The sequence below is a fragment of the Talaromyces proteolyticus genome (genome assembly GCF_021365285.1).
Source record: "Talaromyces proteolyticus strain PMI_201 chromosome Unknown BGW36scaffold_9, whole genome shotgun sequence".
NCBI classification, from domain to species: domain Eukaryota; kingdom Fungi; phylum Ascomycota; class Eurotiomycetes; order Eurotiales; family Trichocomaceae; genus Talaromyces; species Talaromyces proteolyticus.
The window spans coordinates 247,443-268,145 of record NW_025764285.1 but is presented as its reverse complement, the minus strand read 5'-3'; the positions used below and the strand labels follow the sequence as shown (position 1 = coordinate 268,145).

The window sequence follows — 20,703 nt, the reverse complement described above, 5'->3', positions numbered from 1 at the left end:
AAACAAACAAGGGACGGAAGGGATTTTGGAGCCCAAAAATTTCACGTGATCCGAACCCCTCCCTAAGGCTTCCTTCAGCCCACTGCAGGGCGAGAGAGGGAAATGTGATAGGCTTCCCCTTGCGGTTTTTCTTCTTTCCCACGCCTAAGATTTCGCCCTCGCTTTTCCGGCCCTTTTTCTTGCTCGACATTTCCCCCGGGCTCTGCAAATATCCATAGGGAAACCTTTTTCTGCGTCTTGCAACTCAGCCTTACACCCCTCTTCCGGCCAAGTCATTAAATTTCTTCCCATACACCACGCGATAAGACAGACGACGCCGTTGAGCCTCAGGATTTGATAATAAAGGACAGCAACCATGGCGCCTTCAAAGTGGGGTGAGTCGAAATCGATATAAAAGCCAGCATCGATTTTGGCTAGATACTGACAGAATACCTTTGATTAAGAAGACGAAGAGGACAGCACTCCTCCCTCATCTCCTCCACCAGTTGCCCCCCGTCGCAAATTCGAAGACGAGGAAGATGACGATGTAAGAGACACGATCGATTCGCCCCCACCTACGACTTTGGCGATATGGTGATCACTCAAACTAATCCCATCGACCACAAACAGATCCTCGACTCATGGGACGCCGCCGAAGACTCGGAAGTTGAGCGCGAAAAGGCCGCTGTGGCGGCCGCCGCAAAGGCCAAGGCCGAAGCCGAAGCGGCCGCGAAGAAGAAGAGCAAGGGTCAGCGCATACAAGAACACCAGTCTGAACGTCGACGGCTGGCGGAGGAATCCGACTCGGACAGCAGCGAGGACGAAGATGAGGCCGAGCGGCGCGCGCGCATACGCAAAACAGAACAGGACTCGGACTTGAAGCACGCTGAGGATCTATTCGGAGACGTCGATCTCAACCGGAATAGAGGGAAACCCAAAGCCGTCGTTGTCGGGGACGCTGCAGACCCAACCAAGTCCGTGGATCTGTCGGCCATGCCTCTCTTCAAGCCGACTACCAAGGACCAGTTTGCTGCCTTGACCAATGTCCTCATCCCGCTGTTGACGGCCAACTCGAAGAAAGTCCAGTATGGGCTGTGGGCGCCGGAATTCGCCAAACAGCTTGTTAAGGATCTGCCCAGTGATCAGGTGAAGAAGGTAGCCAGTGCGCTGACGGCGTTCAGTAACGAGAAGATGCGCGAGGAGCGCGTAGCGGACAAGGGGGCTAAGAAGAGCAAGGCTGCCAAGACCAAGACGTCGTTGAACGCACAGCGAGATTTCGCCAAGGCTGACACCAATACCTATGAGGAGGACTTTGGGGAGGATGATTTCATGTAGTTGACTTCTATTCCAAAAAAAGTTAACCCTGCCCGTTCCCCTTCTGAATTACTTTGCATAGATGATCTCTGGTGTACTGTCTTAGCTCGTTTTCGTTTCTTCTTCTTTTTTTTTCTTGGGTCATCAACAGTTAGCATATTGCGGCAGATTTGTCTTTTCTGGCTCTGTATCTCTATACAGGCATGTAAATTCGTTGAGATGTTTTGTTTGTTTCGTCTCTTTGTCTCTGTATTACTGGTATGCATTATAGAATGCGACAAAATTCCAAGTGGAACATGTCTTTTACACTCCAAGCTAAGATCATCACTTTATATTAAATTAATCAGATACATAATAAGTACTAATATAACATTACTATCTAAATTTCAATATACTTAATAACTTTACTTTTATTAGATTTACCGCCTTTTTATTTTTTGACTTTTTTTTACTACCGCTTACAAGGTTAATTCCTTCTGTACGCTCTCTTTCCACGATACATCGTATAATCTACCTTTAGGTGCACCGAAAAAGCTCATCCTAAGCCTCCAATTCTGGTACCGACGGCACCGATTGGGCATGGATCACTTTACCGTATCCAACTTGGCAGTTGGAGCACGCCGCTTCTAGCAATATCATCGATGCGCTGAATACCTGGTTCTAGACGCCTACTGACCAGCACGCGTAATATATATTTGTGGAGTCCTTTTTCACTAGTCTTTCTTTTAAAAACTGGCCCAGGTGGTACGTTTTACGATCTCCGAAACTCATTTTGTACCTTCACGCTTTTCCCATATTAACAGCTTCTATAGAACAACCATGACGTCTATCACCTCCACAGGAACTAGCCTCAGCAGTAATCATCGCGTCTCGTAGGGTGGACAGCTTCCGCGTAAGCTTTGTATGCCTTTTATCTCCCTGTCTTTGAGGTAGACGGATCAGAACCAAGCACGCGTTTCGAATTACGATTTTCACTTAGTTCATCCCCAACTCCTCTTCTACGATTGAAGTTTGGGATGATGAGTTCCATGGAGGGTATACATGAATACGTGAACACTACCTCCCAAGAAGGCTTTGGCTTCTTATCAGCAAGGACAACTACCTCTAAGCAGTCTCCTAACTAACAAGGGTTCGAAACCCTGAGCGTATTATCCAGGGTAAGATTACGACCTATTAGTGTAAACCCGTTTAAAAGTAGATGTTATTCCGTATCCATTGTTTCCACTGAAACACGTCATTGGTGTGACCGTAGGGACTAGAAAGAATGCTTGCTACACCAGCTTCAAGTTCCGCAATAAACACATGCTGAAAGAGTGTAAACTTTTATGAATCAAGGGAGTCTGAACACATACTAAATATCCTAACCGCCGTGTTTCATATTCAGTTATAACTGCATGACGAGTGGTATATCCATGCCGATTTCTACGGGCGGCTAATTATTTCAGGTGGTGTAGGATCATTGGACTACGTCACCAGTACAGCATCAAGCTCTACTGCAATCCAATTCTTTACGCCAGCACAGGGTTTCCCATGGCCCCTCTGCTAGCTCGTAATTATGGACATAAATAGGAGATTTCAATGCATCAGCCCCAAGTATCAAATTGAAGATTTATGTTAGGATAAATCGTTCCGAAAATCACAATTTTCGTTGATGTAGGGAAAATGCGCCAAAAATAGGCTGAGGCTGCGAGACAAAGCAATTATGAGTTTGCATGGGCGCCAGACTTGTCGGCCTGAAGAAGCTGTTGGCTATATGAAGGCATGCCTTGCTCTCTCTTTTCACTGATATTTCAAGATTACAATTTTCCGGCGGCTCTGGATAGCAATATTGCAGAAGTGTTCACAGTTACCAAACTCTTTTAGAACCTAAATACCTTGTATTCACAATGTCTACACCTCCAATCCTTGTTCGCCCAGCGCTTGGTGAAGCTGCTTCGCTGGGAACGTTGTATGATGCTCGCACTGACTCCTTTCTCCCACTCTCAGCGCTACAGACGCAGCCTCCTTCTTCGGCCATCACCAAAACTGACATCCACGACAGTGATACTCGGTACCTCCGCAATGATACTCTTAAAGAAAAGTTTAGTGGCTTGGACGTTAAAGCCCAGCTTGGTGCAAGCTTTCTAGCCGGTCTAGTCAAGGTTGAAGGATCGGGGAAATATCTGACCGAGGAGAGAGACAGCAACTTGGTTGCTTATCAGACCTTGCTACACAATATCACCACTGTCAGCGAAAGACTGGAATTCCAGGCGAATGAAGTTCAAAACTCTCTTTCTTGGTCTACATTGGAAACTGGTTATGCTACCCATATTGTGTTTGAGATTGTTTGGGGCTCGCGGAGCGTCGTCACGGCGAAGCAGTCCCTTTCCGCAAAGGACAATGCGAAAGCTGTCAACGGCAACTTGTCTAGCCAGCTCAAGTTTTGGGAGACATTTGGTGAGGGCAAAGGTGAGGTGATCAATGGAGATCAGAGCTTGGATAGGTCATTGGAGGTCACTGTCTTTGGCGACGTCCTTCCGAGTGATGGCCTCGTTCCAACTGATCTTGCAAGCGCGTTCCGTTTTCTCACCAAGGTCCCAGTTTATATTGAGAATGCCAATAGTGGAAAGGGAAAGCCTCTAACCTACAAGTTGATGCCGATATCTTTGCTTGCTGGTGTAGTTGACCGCAGGTTTTCGATACCACTTGTAATCCACAACCTTGAGACCGAATGCTTCGAAAAGTTTGTTCAGCTATTTGACGAAATTACGGCTGCTCGTCAGGAGTTAAACGATTACCGCACTTTTCTTGGAAAGAACCGTGACTATGTTCCTCAGGACCATATTCGAAGTGTCGGGAATAGGATTTCGGAAGTCAGACACTTGGAGACCCATCTAAAAGCACTGTATGCCAAGGCATTACATGGGGTAAGAACAGGTGCAGAGGACAAAAGTTCTCTATGGGACTTGCTGAAAGATTTTTATTCGAGCAACTCTAAAGTACAGCGGCTAGCGGACATAATCTTCGGCAATTACAAAGAAAAGATCCGATTCCTGAATGATTTAGTAGACCGAGGAGCTAAGTACGTGGGATTCAATGGCGAGTCTCTTGACCTCGAGCTGGGTAGTAACCCGGACATTGATATATATGTCTTTCATTTCAGCGAGACTGCGAAATTGCATTCAGAACTGTGGAAGCAGAACTTGGCAATTATCTATCAGCTTCTGAATGACTCGGCGTGCCGGATTCGCGTCGTTCTCAAGGATCATGATGCGGTTGAAGAGAGGCTTGATGTACCGAAGATTGTTCTCATACGGAGCGCTGAAGTAATCATTCCGGATGTTCTCCAAGAACGGAAACTCTCTTCCGGCAAGTGTTTCGCTCAATATAACGAAGTGTATCTTGATAATGGATGTCCCAAACCAGTCCGAAGAGTCATGATGAGGATTCCATGCCCAAAAGTTTACTGTGGTCCAGCCACAAGCCACGACTGGTTTTGTACCAGGTGTGGCGCATTGATTGAATATGGCCACATCGACGACTACCTGTATTGCGATTGCGGGCGTTGTAAGTACACTTGGTGGAGCTTTCGATGCTCGAATACCAAGCATGGCCTGGAATTCAATACGTATAACAGCGTCAATCTCCTTCGACTTCTTAAGGGACTAGAGCCATTCGAGGAGTTGAATATTTTGATCCTTGGCCCCACTGGTGTGGGAAAATCAACCTGGATTAATTCTTTCGTGAACTATCTTTCTTTCCCATCACTGGACGACGCTATGAATATGGAGGAGCTTTCCTGGAAGATACCGTTTGCATTCAACACTTACAGCGTAAGGGATGATGGCGAGTTCGAAAAGATTAAAGTGAGCTACGGCATTAAGAACCAGCCGACGAATGGACCAGTTGCGCAGCAAGCCAGCATTGAAGAGGTCGATGGCACCACTGGTGAATCAGCAACCCAGAATGCTACAGTACATCGGGTCCTAATTGGAGAATGCCTTGTGAGGATTATCGACACGCCAGGTATTGGCGACACACGAGGAGCTGCTCAGGATAAGAAAAATATGGCGGATATCTTGAGTGTCATTCGAGGGTATGAAAAGCTTCACGGGATCCTTATTCTACTTAAACCGAATGAGCAGAGACTGAGCATTATGCTGCGCTTCTGTATCCAAGAACTCTTAACACACCTACATCGCGATGCTGCAACGAACATAGCATTCGGATTCACAAACACAAGAGGCACTAGCTACACTCCCGGTGACACATTCGATCCCTTGCAAACACAATTGAACGGGTATGGACATATTGACATTGGTCTCCGAGCACGGAATGTGTACTGTTTCGATTCCGAGAGTTTTCGCTACCTCGCTGCCCAGAAACAACACGAAAAGTCATTGGGCCATTTGGAGGAGAATCGTAAGAGTTGGGAGCACTCAGTGAAGGAATCGAAGCGTCTCCTTGATCACTTCAAGAGCATTCAACCACACCAAGTCACTAGTACTGTGAATTTGTATGAAACAAGACACAGAATTATCCAGATGACCGAGCCAATGGCGGCCATTGCCGAAAAAATCAAGTCCACTATAATGGTTAATGAGGACCACATCAAAGATCTCATGCATAATGATTTGAAAAAGAAAGATTTAGAGAAGAAGTTGAGAATCTGTGTGAACACGCTCATTGCCGTTGCTGTTGACAAGCCACGAACTGTATGCGGTCATGCTGACTGCGTAGAACACTCAAATACTGGACTAATAGGAACGGATGGAAGGCCACTGCTAGGAACTGTGTACAAGACTTTATGTCATGACCCATGCTATTTGGACATCCAGGTCGACAAGATGGGAGTTTCTGGCTTACAAAATTGTTGGGCCATGAATGGAAATGGTACCTGCCGATTATGCAGCCATTCGTGGAGAATTCATCTCCATATCAGACACGAGTACGAAGACGGAAGTACAGAGATCGATAATCCGGTGGTTGTGGAAGCTCTTAAGAGAAACGCAAGCGACCGCGAGAGGAAAGAAGCCGCAATCGCAAATAAGGCGAAACTTATCAAAGACCTCGAGTTCGAACTGAAGATGATCCGTGATGCAGCCGCCCAATTTAGTATCTTTCTTAAAAGGAACGCCATCATGCCGGTCAACGACGCAACTTTGGACTACTTGGATCTTCAGATAGAACAGGAGAAAGGGAAAATTTCTGAAGGGGGTAGCAGAGATAAGTTTGAGAGACTTACTGACTTCCGAAAGCTGTATGAACAAGAAGTGAAGACACTTACAGAGTACATGGAACAGGGCGATAGTCAAAAGTTGTTGGACCAAGCTGGAGTTGAAGGTCTTATGCAGCAATTATACTCTCTTCAATATTACGGGAGCCAACTGCGACAAGCGAAGCAGGTCCTAGACAGAATAGGAGTGGTTACCAATAGAGAGAAAACGCAAGTGGTGCGTGCGAACGCACATTTCACGGAGCGAGGAGAGCGGGCCATAGAGACAAAGAAAGCTGCTGCGGTTACAGTCAAGGATATTGGAGAAAGAAGGACTGCTTCCAACAGTTGGACCGGTTGGACCGTGTCGACACTTGGAACAGTACGCGAGGCAGTTTGGCCTCCTGGATTCTGGTCGATGCTATCGAAAAAAGATTCCGGAAATGTTACTAAAGGCAATAGGTAGTCCTACAAACAGAGGTTTCATTGTTTGACGTAGTCATTTGTCGTATGTATCCAATTGGCAATATTCATGCCAAGTAACCCTCCTTCTGCTTCTACTCTATCAGATATTCGCCTCCATTACTACTAAAGCGAGCTGTTAAGAGCCCAATCTAATTCATTCCGTAGTAGCTACTTGTACATATCATGCGATGTCAACATTGGCTCATTTGCACCGAATAGACATACTGATTATACTGTGATGTATACTACCTGTTTGCCAATTTACATCTACTCTAGTATTGAAGGCAACAGAATAACGTCTAAATGGCACAATCATTGCTCAAACATGCCAGGAGGAAAAAGGTTTAACCAAAAATAAGGGATGATCCTGCAGGTTCTATAAATTTTTGGTTAATTGTATCGAAGAAGTGACTAATTACTAGGGAGTGCTGTACTGTCAAATTGCGAGTATGGCCGAGCATCGGCCAACAGCAGCTCTATCACAGGGCCCACAATCCCCTCGTCATATCCCAGCGACATCAACGACCCTATCACTGTATTCAGGGGAGACTGTTTACGGGCGGTCACTATGTTCCACATTCGATCCTTGACCTCGAATTCGCATTGATAGTCCACTATCAGGCGCTCAATACGGGCAATGGGGTCTATCACGTCAAGTTGAGGATTGGTGCCAAGTTCGATGGTGATTGAGCCGCTGTCCTCCGATATAAACGGGCATTCAACAAGGAGGCCGGGGAATTGACAATCAATCTCAACCGTGACCTTGGCGTATTGAGTCCAATCAACGCCCTTGTAGTTGTATACTTTCAAGTTATTGGGAATCGATAACACCGACAAGAAACGGAATTTTGAGGGTCTATTGACTAGCTTGGCGTTCAATGTTCCTTGAGCCTGCTCGAAATTAACGACAGCTTTCCTTTGGTGTCCCCTTTCTGGCATCTTCTCTAGTACATCGTCGCCCATATCCTCTAGAACAGTGCACTGGGCATCATGTCCAACTACGATAACAAACTCGAATATGTCAGGGTTCAAGCAGCCATTGAGTGGAGCGGAGTTCGCATCCATGGTAATAATTGTTCCTTCACGTGCCAAAACGGGGTATTCCTCTATCCGTCGATAGAAAGTATTCCCGCGATCCGCGTCGTACACAATGCCAGTGAAAATATCAACGTAGCGACGACCAGGTGGCAACCACGCCTTGACTGCAGCCAAGTTTGTTATTCTGTCTCGAGACTTGACAATGGGAGCAACTAAAAGCTCGGATCCGAATATGTACTGGTTGGGAAATGAATACGCCTGGTCAATTTCTGGATAACCCCAATACATGGGTTGCACCAGCGGCTCATCCTTTATGGAACAGACAATGCTTTGTGTATATAAAAATGGCACCAAGCGATGCCGTAACTTCATAAATGCCGTCATGACCCCCTGAAATTCCGCGCGGTACAACCATGGCTCCTTGGACATCCACTTTGAATTTGATGAATGCAGGCGAAATATGGGTGAAAACACGCCAAGTTGTACCCAGCGGGTGACAAGCTCATCATCTCGACATCCAAAAAGATGACCGCCAATATCATGGCTCCACCAGCCGTATCCAATATTCGACGCAGTTGCAGTGAATTCCGGCTGGAAGGCGAGCGAATCCCAAGTCACCAAAGTATCACCTGAGAAGCCAACTGGGTATCGGTGGCTTCCAGGGCCGGCGTATCGTGAGAAGATAAGTGGAGTAGTATTACCGTCCCGTCCATGATCAAGATAGTGGAAATGGTTCAGCAGCCAGAGAGGATCGAGGCCAGGAACTTTGGAGTACGGGCCTTGCTGCCAGTCAATCCACCAAAAGTCGCACGCGGTCTTCTCCAGTTTACGGTGCAGAATCTCGAGGTATGCTTTCATGAAGTTGACGTCTGTAGGTTCGAAGAGGATTGGCTTTTTCTGGTCGGTGCTGTGGCCTAAAGCTAGGGCCATCTCCTCATAAGAGTCTTCGTGTGAGTGGATTCCATTGTGAGGATGATCGTTGAGCGTGATCTTAAGATTTCTCTGATGCAAATCACGTCGAAAATTTTCTGGATCTGGGAAAAGGTTCTTATTCCAGGTATAACCAGTCCACCCGGAATGAGGCACACACTCCTCTGACACCATATGCCAATCCATGTCCACTACCGCGACTGACATAGGGATGTCATGGGCACGGAACTTATCCATAAGCTGGATATACTCATACTGATGATAAGCGTAGTACCGGCTCCACCAGTTGCCTAGAGCGTATCTAGGCAAAGTGGGCTGTTTGCCAGATACTGCGTAGAATGCCTTGATGGCCGCCTTGTAGTCATGGCCGTAGCAAAAGAGATAGCCGTCCACGCGGTCTCCGCTCCTTCTGCCAGCCACAAAATCCCCATCAAACAGCATTGAACTTGAATCATCAAGGGTAGCATACCCTGCTCTGGACATGATGCCTTCCCCCATATCACAACGGCCGTTGCAAAGGTCCAGTGTCCGAGCTGTACCACCCAGGTTGAGCTCTGCTGAGACCCCATACCGCCATGGAGCCCCCCACTCTGTATGCCTGAAGTTGAAGTAAACGACCAAACCTGTCGATGAGAATCTTTTTTTGTTGTAGGTCAGGTGGAAATTATCGGTGATGATTTCCAGATCATTGTCGTCGATAACGTGAAACTTGGGCACAGGAAAATGCCGATTAATGGCAAATGTAGAAGCTCTATCCTCGAACTGTCCATCGAGAGCCCATTCGTACCGAATCAGTCGATCTGTGAGGATCGTGAAGCGATAGGAAGGACCCGAGACGATGGCCCGGTGGTCCGCTATGGGGCTTGTAGCATTGGTCGGCAAGGTCATCATAGTTTACGCGTACAGGTAATAGATAACTACAGCAAGACATATTATCGATACTTATAGAGTTACTGGTACTTATAGAACTTTGGTAAGTCATTCTAAATCGCACTACAGAGAAGAGCATCTTGTCGATCGAACAAAATGTGGTGACAAAATTCGCGATTAATTCCGCGATTAATTCTGCGAGAATATCTCCGCCACTAACAAAGTCAATTACAGCCACTTTGCACTTGGACTACCAATCGTTAGCAACTTAGTAGCCAGTTTAGGATTTTTCTCTGATACGAAGATTTCCAATTCTAACTGGGTTGACTGCACGGAGTCGACCCCAGATTTCCCTCCACATTCAACTTAGATCGGATGTCGATGTGTATAAATACTTTAGAACTACATCCTGGAGTTATGGCCAGCATTTTGATATCCTATTCTCCTTCTCATTATCACCTTGATACATACCATACAAAATTTTCAATATGGAGAAAGACCTCGATGCCTCCCACCTCGAATCCACGCAGGACTCGTCTGAGGCTCAGGTCATGGAACGTAATGCCAACGAAGCCATTGACGTCCAAGTCCAAATGGGCTTCTATGAAGCAGTCCGACTTTATTCCATGGCTGTGGTCTGGTCCCTGGGGTTGTCTACAGCAGTGATCATGGAAGGCTATGCAGTCATGCTGCTTTCCAGTTTCTATGCCCTGCCACAGTTCAACCGTAAATACGGGCAGCTACAGCCCGATGGCTCCTATGTAATCCCTGCATCTTGGAAATCCGGCCTCTCGAATGGGGCTCTCTGTGGTGAAATCCTCGGCCTCTTTTTTACGGGTATCATTCAAGACCGATTCGGATACCGTATGACTATCCTCGCTGCGCTCTGCCTGATCACGGGGTTCATATTCATTCCCTTCTTTGCACAGAATGTGGAGATGCTGCTTGTTGGAGAAATACTATGCGGAATCCCCTGGGGCGCCTTTCAAACCGTTACTACCGCATACGCCTCCGAAGTTTGTCCTGTCGCTCTCCGAGCCTATCTGACCACATATGTCAACCTTTGCTGGGTTATTGGGCAGTTCTTGGTTTCTGGCGTGTTGAAGGCTGTGCTTGAACGACAGGACCAATGGGCATATCGAATTCCGTTTGCAGTGCAGTGGATATGGCCTGTTCCCTTGGTAATAATATGTATATTGGCCCCGGAGTCTCCTTGGTGGTGTGTTCGTCATGGCCAGGTGGAGGAAGCACGCAGGAGCCTAATACGATTGACGAGTCGCTCTTATAACATGGTCGAGGAGACTCTTAGTATGATTCAGTACACTGATCAACTTGAGAAAGAAACAACAACATCCACTTCCTATTGGGAATGCTTCAAGGGAGAGAATCTGCGGCGCACGGAGATTGTGTGTTTAACCTGGTTGATCCAAGTCATCTGTGGCTCACAACTGATGGGATACTCAACTGTGTTTTATATTGCAGCAGGACTTCCAGAGAGCGCCTCGTTCAACATGTCGCTGATCCAGTATGCACTAGGAGCAGTCGGCACAGTTCTTTCCTGGTTTTTGATGGCCCGCGCCGGACGACGGACCATTTATTTGTATGGATCATTTATTCTTTTCTGTCTCCTCTTAATCATCGGGATGGTGTCACTGGCTCCGCGCAGCAGCAGAACCAATTGGACTATTGGGGCACTGCTATCAGTTTTCACTTTCGTATATGACCTCACTGTCGGCTCTGTTTGCTATTCCCTTGTCTCTGAGCTTTCATCGACCCGTCTGCGAGCTAAATCGGTGGTTTTAGCTAGGAATTTGTATAATATTGGCGGGATTGTCGTCAATATTTTTATCAATTACCAGCTAACCACAACAGCGTGGAATTGGGGAGCCAAATCAGCTTTTTTCTGGGCTGGTGTCTGTTTCTGTTGTGTTGTCTGGATTTTCTTCCGTCTCCCAGAACCGAAGGGTAGGACTTATGCGGAACTTGATGTCCTTTTCGCACAGAAAGTCTCTGCCCGCGACTTTGCCTCGACTCAGGTGGATGTCTTCCGGTCAACTATTGTTAGGAAGGGTTGATATATCTAGTGCAATCCCATCTCTCATGATCTGAAAATGTAGCTTCTTCATGTACTTCACGAGGCATGTCAAAGGGGTCGCTATAACAGAAATAACATGCAGCTAACCGTCTCCCTAGAGGTACAGCAAATTTCATATTAGAGTTTGGAGTCAACGAAAGGTATTGTTGAATAGCGCTAAGCCTGTCTAAATCTTGTGCAATCGATTCTGTCCATCCGTTTAATTTCGCGGAGCAATTTATAAAGTCCGCTAGATTATCACCCACATGGTGAATTTTTTCAAACTAGGAAGCATTAGTTTGAACACGAAAAATACATCATATTACTCACAATTCCCAATCCGTGAACCTCCACGGACTCTGTAGGCAGCGATGATAATACCAGGAGCAAGGACAAGCTAATATCCTCTGGATAAGAAAACGTCCTGGAACGTGACTTCGCACTGGTAGACAGTAACCCCTGCTGCAGGGCAGCCCTCCAAAAGGTAAGATCAAGCCAGTGTTGTGTCACAAAGATGTCTGCTTTTTGTGTATTCAAGATGAAGTCACAGTCAGGAACCAGATCAAGTTCACGGTTTTCTCTCGAAAAACTAGAGCAAACCAAACCTTCCTGGCTCCAATTGTGAAGAAAATCAACATCAAGCTGGGAATAGACTTGTACAAGCTGGCGAAATCCGGGGTTTATTTCAGACCCCTCTTCCTGCTCTCCACGGGACATTTTAGCAGGAGGGGGCAATGGATGCGATAAAAGGACGGGCTTATGTCTCGATATCGCAAATGACCTCTCAGTGACGAACAAAATGTCATAGATTCGGCGACAGAATAGAGCGTCTACGTCGTCCATGTCTTGGTAAAATTCATTTGTATGCAGCCCAAGAATCTGGGCTAAGTTAATAGCTTCGCGGAGATAAAACCAGCACTGTCGAATGTTGTGTAATTCGAAGAATGTCACGGAGAGAAAGAAAGAGGATAAAAGCGTCAGCACAGTGCTGTCGTCAATAAAATCATATTCTAACCGCATAAGAAGGCTCTTTCGGACGAACAGCCGCGCGACGGACTGCCACTCCACGCTTCCAACAATGGATTCGCTACGACCACACATGAATGTGGTGACCAAGGCGCAAAGGGCAAATAACATGCTATGCTCATTGGCCAACAGTGGTCGATCAAACCAATCACTTAGCGTGGATCTTTTGAGAAGGGGCATGACTGGGTACATGTGTTCTAAGTAGGCACCGACACAACGTTTCATTAGGTCAGGCAGGTCTTCTGAGGATAAAATATCCCCTGCTTCTTTGCAATTAACAATGAAGCCCTGGACATCGGATATTTCAGTAGCTCGTAGGGCAGCTATTTGTTTGCCATCGCCCTCCTTCCGGCCTCGTCGTTTGCGAATGTATTTGCGTCGACAAGACAGGTGCGTGCGGAGACATGATGCGCAGGGAGTATGTCCATCGCAGCGGATCCGACGCTGGCGACATTGATCGCAGGGAACTCGTATGGAGGACATGTTGACAGCACTCATGGCACTGATGACTACCGGGGCCAGCTAGGAACTGAGGGGTTGCATTTTGGATTCAAAGACGTTTGGACCGTATGGTGGATGAGCCTAATCGAGTGGCCATGCTTGTAATCGCCATACCGTGGCACATCCGCACTAGTGTATCTGTATTAGACTCAGCCAATAAGCACCGAATTAATTACCCTCACTAATGAGGGGGGCTCCCTTTTTGGTGTAGTGGCTTTTCGGCCAACAATTAGCTAAAAAGGGCAAGGCTGATATTATACTAGGGGTTTGACAATGGAGGACTGCGCATTGTCGGCGTCAATGAGAATCGCGAGTTGGGAATGATGTCACCAACCACGACTGTGGATGTGTATATAGTGAGACAGTTATTTCGACTTAAAGATCATAGACTTACGGCTAATAATTAGGAATTAATTCAGATATTGCAATCTACGATCATTTATTGTTGTAGGAACAGGATGATTGGATAAAAGTATCAATTTAATCTGACAGGATTGTACTTTTCATGAATATATAATTCCATGAATGATGGGGTGTACATGCTAATTGTAGAATCAGCCTACGTATCTTATTTGCCTATCTATGATGAAATAAACCGCTCGCTTACAGTAGAATGCACAACCAGCTTAGCACTTGAAACATTCACGCTCTCATTACTTCGTGGGATACCGAAAATTTCCATCATAAAGCTATAGGGAACCATCTCGGACCTAACAATCTCACTTTAATCGCCATACACGCTGCGCGAGCAACACTTTTGTAGCAAAAGAGCTGGTTCATGTAGGTAATGCTTAATCATAGTCCGAATCGTTCCTTCCAGTAGGGATCGCGTCTTCTCCTGTAATATTCTTCTTCCCACCGCTCTTTCTCCTTCCGCTCCCTCTTCAGCTCCTCCATGAGGAACAGCTCATTGTCATATTCCAAACAATCTTCTTCATTCTCAAATTCAACTCGATCATCCATAGAGATCCATTTTCTCTTGGCGAGTTTCGTCACACTAACAGTCCATCCATAGCCGTGCATCTTCTCCGTCAAATCATCACTTGGGTCGTCTTCCGGGTACACTCAAAATCAATTATAATCTCTTTGAGGGAGGCAATATTCTTAAGGTGAGTGTCAAGTAAATCCAACCCCCCTGCTGCGATTGGTGAGTGGCTAAGTGTGTAGTCCGTGTAATCTGGCCAAACCAACAGTTCGAGAATCCTTATGCTTGTACAGGTATCTCGGATGATTTCTAGATCATTTATACACGCCATGTCAAGCCCAGCTTTACCAATCTTGGAATAGTCAAAGGCGGGGAAGGGAATACAGATATGGCGAATATAGCTTGTTTGGGATCAGATTTGGTTAAGGAATGGAGCACAAGACGTGGACATTTCAGGGAACTGAAAGCAGTTATTAGAATAGAGTAGTGGGCTGGCTTCGCGGTGCACCGTCATATTGGTACGGAGAAGAGCTGGACAGAGCCCGTCCCTTTTGGCTCGAAAGAGGGGTCGTGACGAAGGGCCATGGTCACCTACAAAGACGATTGGTTCCGAGAGAACGAGGAGTTCTGAATAGATCCCGAGACAGATCTAAGTGGGAAGGTCGAAGAAATTCATCGTCTGGTCGAGGAGTATTTCAAAAGGGATATGCAGCGCAAAAGTTGAAAAGAGGAAGGAAGGTGGGTAATCATGTGGACAAGGCAAGAAGCTGAAGAGCTGCATAAGCATGTGATCTTCGTGACTAAATTGGATAGTTCACGCCAAGAACGGGGATTAGAAAAGAGTTTTGGTAATCTAGAATATAGCTAGTTCATTGCTACTCAACATGTCACGGATAAGTTTGATTTCTCCATTCTAATCTGGTCTCAGTCTGCCTTTGTAACGGGTTGACCCTTGGTCCTATTTGGATCTCTCTACGTTCACCCTCATATGGTTACCGTCCTATGCCTTACTTGGATTACAGCCGAACTAGATTGATCCAGGGAAGGTTGGTGGCCGGCATTGAAGCTATCCAAGGCCGCACCTCCGGCATACTTGGAGCCTTTCTTCCTTTCTTTCTCGTCGGTTTCTCTTTGTATCTAGTCAAACCTTGTCGTTCATGAACACGGGCCTGACCCGTGACAGCCTTCATATAGAAGTTGGGCATCTAGTATATTGGTGCCCCAACAGGGATTACCTTATTTTAGGGTTATGGTTGGTCGATAAGACTTCGGAACACCTCAGAAGACACCATAAGACTTGTAAGACTTTGACTGGATGTCAGTATGGTGCAGAAAGTGTACGCTAGTTATTATGTGACATCACATGATTCCTTTACAAAATGCAGGTACTGTGCCTCTGTGCCTCGCATTACATTACCCACGCCACATGCTACGAACATTAACGAAATGCACAAAGGCAAACTATTAGCAGTACGGGGCATGGAAGGTTAATAGGGGTGTGCTCATGACTCGTATTCACGATGTGTTTCATGGTTTGCACACCACGGCTTTCTTGATTGGCTGTGATGCCTCAGAGATATGTGAACGAGGCTGCGCAACGGCGGCTACACAGCCTGACGGTGCATCCAGCTAGAGGCACCCCTCCCCCCAAGAACTTTGAATTGACTCGCACGATGTCGTCTCGGAGATCTTCAGATAGCTCTGTTACTCTGAGTATACTTCTACTCAAATTATGGCTTCATCAAATGAGAGACACTTGTGCAACGGAATCCCCGTCGACCACCGCCTAAAGCGATTTCTGCCGAGCGCGAAGCAGAAACATTCCCATGGAGTCGGCAAACATGCAGACATAATCGAGGCCTTTGGCAACACTATGGTCCGCGATAACAGGACCACTCCTACTAAACACGAAGCCGGATTCGCCGCATGGCTTGCCAAACCAGACATGACAGGTGGTCTGGTCATTGCGCTGCAGCAACCAGCCAAGTCACAGGTCTTTACTGCAGACGTGGAGTGGGTTCGAGACGAATCTGCTACCCTGGCCTACCTGGACAAGTCGCTCGCCTTTGTGAATGATTCTGGAGGTCTGAAAACAACGAGCGTATTCGATGCGTTCCCATTCATCACCGAGCAGATCTCCTCGAAAGAACTATCTAACGAAGCAGAGCGTGCATATAACACATTCATCTCCATGCTAGAGGCAAAAAAACCCGAGGTTCTCTTCGCGTGCTGGCGAATCCATGGTCAGGACGATCTCTCCTTTTCTGGGAAAGGGCTTGGGAATACCAATCAGGTACATAACTTGCCGCTCCCGAATGGCCACGTTGTCCGCGTTGTGAATGGATTCCATCCTAGCTATGTGGCCAATTACTGCCCAAATGAAAGCTGCTTCCGAAGACTCTTCGCTATGGAGCTGTGCAAGGCGCTGTGCGAGCTGAATACAGCTTGGCAGGAAGATGACTGGATGGATGACGTTAGAAGAACGTGTCGAAAACGAACCCGTCAATTAATGGAAGGTTCGTATCACGATCACTCGTCGTGGTATATACTAACGACTTCTTATAGAGAAGGGTAGAGATGGCGAGCAACTTAACACGGAACTGGGTCGCCAGCTTCGAGGAACCAGGGCAGACAACACTGCTAAGAAATACAAGGCATACATTAAATCCTTCGACAGCGGCATGAAGAGTCTCAACCAGATTTTTGACCATATGTTGTCCTCGGCGTATGCGTCTCAAAACTCATGGGATCTCTATAAATTCTTTGTCTTCGACCAGAATATATCAGAAGGCATCTGTGATGCTCTCCTAGCCGTATCTGAGGCCATGAGGCAATTCGCACCTGGAACTTCGATGCCGGAGTCTGCGCTCGTAGACCTAGGAAAGCACATCAGCCAGCAGACGCTCAAGTTCGTCAAAGACGATATCCCAGACCTAGTGCAGTATCAGCGGGGCTTATACAAGAATCTGTGGAGCAACCGATATTTGACGAGTACGTCTCGAGGATTGAAGCAGAGTACAGAGAAGATTACGATACGGTTTATTGAGGATTTAACGAAGTCGTTTTCGGAGTCGTCGACGGGTTGGGCGTATACTCCGGACCTTGTCCACGATGCCTTTGAGGAACTTGCTGTTAGCTTTGAGGATGCTTTAGGCAGGGAGTACGATGACCGTCAAAAGACCGTAGCGGCACGGGCTGCGAATGATGTTGCTATCTTAAATACATCCTTTTACAAGCTATCGATTTCAAGTTCTCAATCAGCGGCTTCGGCAATACCGGCTACAATCACAACCCGGTCACGGTCTTCTTCCAGTGCCGACTGTTTTAATTGCGGTCAACCCGGTCACTGGTCCAGCGAGTGCCCACACCCCAAGAAACGAGGCACCACGCCGTCTAAATCTCCTTCAAACACGAGCTGCTACAACTGCGGGAAAACGGGTCACTGGACCAGCAATTGCCCGACCCCCAAGAAGGGAAGAATAACACCACCGATATCATCAGCGTCGTCCCCGCGCGGAAACTGCTACACTTGCGGCCTGCCCGGTCACTGGTCCGGGAGTTGCCTAAGCCCTAGGAGAGGAAGCGCCACGACACATTCACGGACTCCTTCAAGTGTTAAATGCTTCAGCTGTGGCCAGACGGGCCACTGGTCTAGCAATTGCTCGACGCGTAAGAACCGATGAAGGCTTCCTTTAGACGCGATGGCAGTAGAGATTAGAGAGGCAGCGCGTGCAGTGTGCAATGGGAGCTAGACTTGATTAACTATCAAACACTGGCCGAAACAGAATCACGCGATGGTAACGAGTCTCCTATGTCATATTATTTTATCTTAGATTACTCTAGCATATGCAATGAAGCGTATCTCATTCGCCTTCCCCCGGCACTAACAAACAATAAGTCATTGAGTAGTTACTCTGAATGTGCAAACCACTGTAAACTATGCAGCCTACCATGTACAGAATTTAAACAATTTCAAAGAGGATGCCGCAGTGCCGTATGGAATATATGTATTCGCGCTGTGGACTGTAGAAGGACTTTCGGAACTGGCTTCATCATTTTACACACTCTTCGATTATCTCCGCTCCGCTTCAAATCCATATTACATAACCAGTTAGCGTAGTATACATTCTAAAAAGGATATTAAGTTTTGGATCATTAGGTTTGATGAAAAGAATAACACCGGAAATTGGCCTGGACGGTAAAATATCTTCATCCACTACAATCCATTAATCCGTTTCTGATGCTGGAGCGTCTGTATGATTGAAAACGGATTTCGGATGTAGGTGAATGACGCATCCTGGATTTATGTAGGGGATGTCCTGGTCAAGTAACTTCGGACTTTCGATCATCGCTGCCATACATTGTAGATCTCACAAATATGACCATGTATTTGAAGGCCACGGCTTCTTTCCATCATCCATCTCAATGTTCCTGTGTTGTGATCTCAAATAATAATTCACGAAGAAACCTTCAAAAACGAATATAATGACTTCATCAATGGCGATTGATAGGAAGCTCGTACCTCAGCTTCAAGCGGACACGTGGGATTCACATGTCCATGTGGTTGATGAAGTGAGTCCTAGCCATGTCTTTGTTAAGTTTATTTAACTAATACTCACAGGAACAATAACCATTCCATCCCGACTATCCTTTTCGACCCAAGAAGGCTAGCTTAGAGAAACTACTCCGCTTTGAACAACACTTGGAATCTTGCAGGTCTGCCTGGTCCATGTAACTCCTCACCAAAGGGATGATAGTCTTATGGGTAACTCTCTTCGCGAGTTAAATAGGCGTGGTTGTGGTGTAGTGGCGCTCAACCCCGACACCATCATTGAGGAAGAATCGGAGGAGATGCACCGCCTCGTCTAGTGCCTTTTCTTTTGGAAAAAGCTGAAGCTGATCAAACTAATGATTTGTGCTACAGTATATCTAAATGTATTCCTCTGTGCAAGAATCAGCTCGCTAAGTGAAGCAAATACTGTTTGGCTGAAGGGATTCGATGTAATGTCAACAGTAAATCTTGACATTTGATTAATTCGATCACTTCATATGAGTGCTATGTATGTCGTGATAAAACGTATAAAATGATTAGATCGCAACATCAAAACTCTTCATACGTTTTTTTTTCAGATGAATACACTGGTGATGTATACATACATCCATCACTCAAGCAGCCCCTCAGCAGCCCCCTGGTACGCTCTCATAGCGACTCGGAATAGCTCTGGCCCAACACTGATCCTAGCCACACCAATCGTAGCTAGATCCGCTACCGAGAGCGAGTCCGAGCCCATGTTCTTTTTGACACTAATACGTCCATCCAGAGCCCAGCTGAATTTCTCGACCTCTTGTCGCGAGACTCCTCGACCCTTCCCACCGCCCCATATAAACACAGTACATGCACCAGCGGCCAGATACGCCTTTCCACGCCGAATGACCTCATCAAGAATAGATGTTGAGGCCCCTCCCTCAGCTGCGGTGTCCTCGCCTAGAATATCCGTGCGAGCATTGATCACAAAGTCAGGCACTCCCGATTCCCGTGCAGCTTCCATGGCAAGTCGTACTCTTTCTGCCGCCTCTTCCAGAGGTCTAACTTTAAGTGTTTTGGTGCACAAATCTTCAAGATTACATCCTACCGCACCCAAGGCGATAGCATCGCGAATCGTCTGTTTGACATCGTCATAGCCATCCTGAATATCAACTGTCAGAGGGAGGTTTTTGTTGGCTACGACGGGGGCTATTCGCCGAATGGCTGCTAGGTTTTGCTCTTTAGATAGTTCTTCATCTTTTACTCCTTCAACAGCGGCTACTGCGTAACTGGCAGTGGCCACTGCCCTGGCATTAGCTAGGTTGGCAACAATCGACGCTGTGGCGGCATCATAGACGTTGGCCAGCACCAAAGGTCGGCCTGGTAGGTGGAGATCTCGTAACTGTTTAGCTCTCTCGTTTAATGCTGAAGGTGCCATGCTTCAGATAGATAGATAGATATACTGGCAGTTTGGATTAGAAACGCTAAGGATTAGACATACGCCGTCCAAACAATTGACTAACCTTTTGTCAGGTAATTAGAATCAAAGGTTCTGGAGAGGGTGAATGGACAGAATCTGAATGGTAGTTTTACTAGGAATATCTTTTACTGTGATAATTGAAATTGTATATCCAGATCACGGAACAGTGGTGAGTCATAAACTCGTATCCGCTTAGCAGCGGGGTCATCCATCTTCAGCTATCAACATCGCGGCTGATCTCGTCATATATTTCCATACCCTTTATCACACCCATCAGACTGTATTTGGTTGGAGTTGAGGGCCCTCACTTGTGTAATGACACTGGAGCTATGTTTTTAACTGCTGAACGATGATAAGAACCTGATCGACGTCTATGGGAACA

At 46.6% G+C, this 20,703-nt stretch overlaps 7 protein-coding genes across 7 annotated transcripts; 4 read left to right on the top strand and 3 right to left on the bottom strand.

Annotated features, from left to right (window-relative positions):
• Window positions 1–346: 346 nt before the first annotated feature.
• Window positions 347–1,413, top strand: BGW36DRAFT_207976 (eukaryotic translation initiation factor 3 subunit J). Its single transcript, XM_046209905.1, has 2 exons — window positions 347–374; window positions 444–1,413. Exon 2 carries the CDS (start codon window positions 571–573, stop codon window positions 1,312–1,314), a length of 744 nt encoding a protein of 247 aa, XP_046069275.1. The 5' UTR covers window positions 347–374; window positions 444–570; the 3' UTR covers window positions 1,315–1,413.
• A 1,766-nt stretch (window positions 1,414–3,179) lies between these two features.
• Window positions 3,180–6,953, top strand: BGW36DRAFT_361457 (uncharacterized protein; the record flags this gene model as incomplete). The annotated part of the gene is made up of 1 exon (XM_046214276.1): window positions 3,180–6,953. The coding sequence occupies one exon, from the start codon at window positions 3,180–3,182 to the stop codon at window positions 6,951–6,953; it is 3,774 nt and encodes a 1,257-aa protein (XP_046069274.1).
• A 410-nt stretch (window positions 6,954–7,363) lies between these two features.
• Window positions 7,364–9,811, bottom strand: BGW36DRAFT_453976 (alpha-xylosidase; the record flags this gene model as incomplete). The annotated part of the gene is made up of 1 exon (XM_046221889.1): window positions 7,364–9,811. The coding sequence occupies one exon, from the start codon at window positions 9,809–9,811 to the stop codon at window positions 7,364–7,366; it is 2,448 nt and encodes an 815-aa protein (XP_046069273.1).
• A 142-nt stretch (window positions 9,812–9,953) lies between these two features.
• BGW36DRAFT_383345 (putative maltose permease) lies at window positions 9,954–12,217 on the top strand. The gene has a single exon (XM_046216648.1). The coding sequence runs from the start codon at window positions 10,279–10,281 to the stop codon at window positions 11,863–11,865; it is 1,587 nt and encodes a 528-aa protein (XP_046069272.1). The 5' UTR covers window positions 9,954–10,278; the 3' UTR covers window positions 11,866–12,217.
• BGW36DRAFT_361454 (uncharacterized protein) lies at window positions 12,159–13,373 on the bottom strand (the record flags this gene model as incomplete). Its single annotated transcript, XM_046214275.1, has 1 exon — window positions 12,159–13,373. One exon carries the CDS (start codon window positions 13,371–13,373, stop codon window positions 12,159–12,161), a length of 1,215 nt encoding a protein of 404 aa, XP_046069271.1.
• Window positions 13,374–16,189: 2,816 nt separating this feature from the next.
• On the top strand, window positions 16,190–17,935 carry BGW36DRAFT_301445 (uncharacterized protein; the record flags this gene model as incomplete). The annotated part of the gene is made up of 4 exons (XM_046211686.1): window positions 16,190–16,832; window positions 16,882–17,498; window positions 17,732–17,874; window positions 17,896–17,935. The coding sequence occupies 4 exons, from the start codon at window positions 16,190–16,192 to the stop codon at window positions 17,933–17,935; spliced, it is 1,443 nt and encodes a 480-aa protein (XP_046069270.1).
• A 1,299-nt stretch (window positions 17,936–19,234) lies between these two features.
• On the bottom strand, window positions 19,235–20,486 carry BGW36DRAFT_383340 (carboxyphosphonoenolpyruvate phosphonomutase-like protein). Its single transcript, XM_046216647.1, has 2 exons — window positions 20,365–20,486; window positions 19,235–20,303 (listed from the first exon to the last, which is right to left on the bottom strand). Exon 2 carries the CDS (start codon window positions 20,277–20,279, stop codon window positions 19,479–19,481), a length of 801 nt encoding a protein of 266 aa, XP_046069269.1. The 5' UTR covers window positions 20,280–20,303; window positions 20,365–20,486; the 3' UTR covers window positions 19,235–19,478.
• Between the last annotated feature and the right edge of the window lie 217 nt (window positions 20,487–20,703).

Excerpts from the sequence above, each read along its gene's own strand:
- BGW36DRAFT_383340 (XM_046216647.1), bottom strand. The coding sequence starts at position 20,279 with ATGGCACCTTCAGCATTAAACGAGAGAGCTAAACAGTTACGAGATCTC.
- BGW36DRAFT_207976 (XM_046209905.1), top strand. The coding sequence starts at position 571 with ATGGTGATCACTCAAACTAATCCCATCGACCACAAACAGATCCTCGAC.
- BGW36DRAFT_383345 (XM_046216648.1), top strand. The coding sequence starts at position 10,279 with ATGGAGAAAGACCTCGATGCCTCCCACCTCGAATCCACGCAGGACTCG.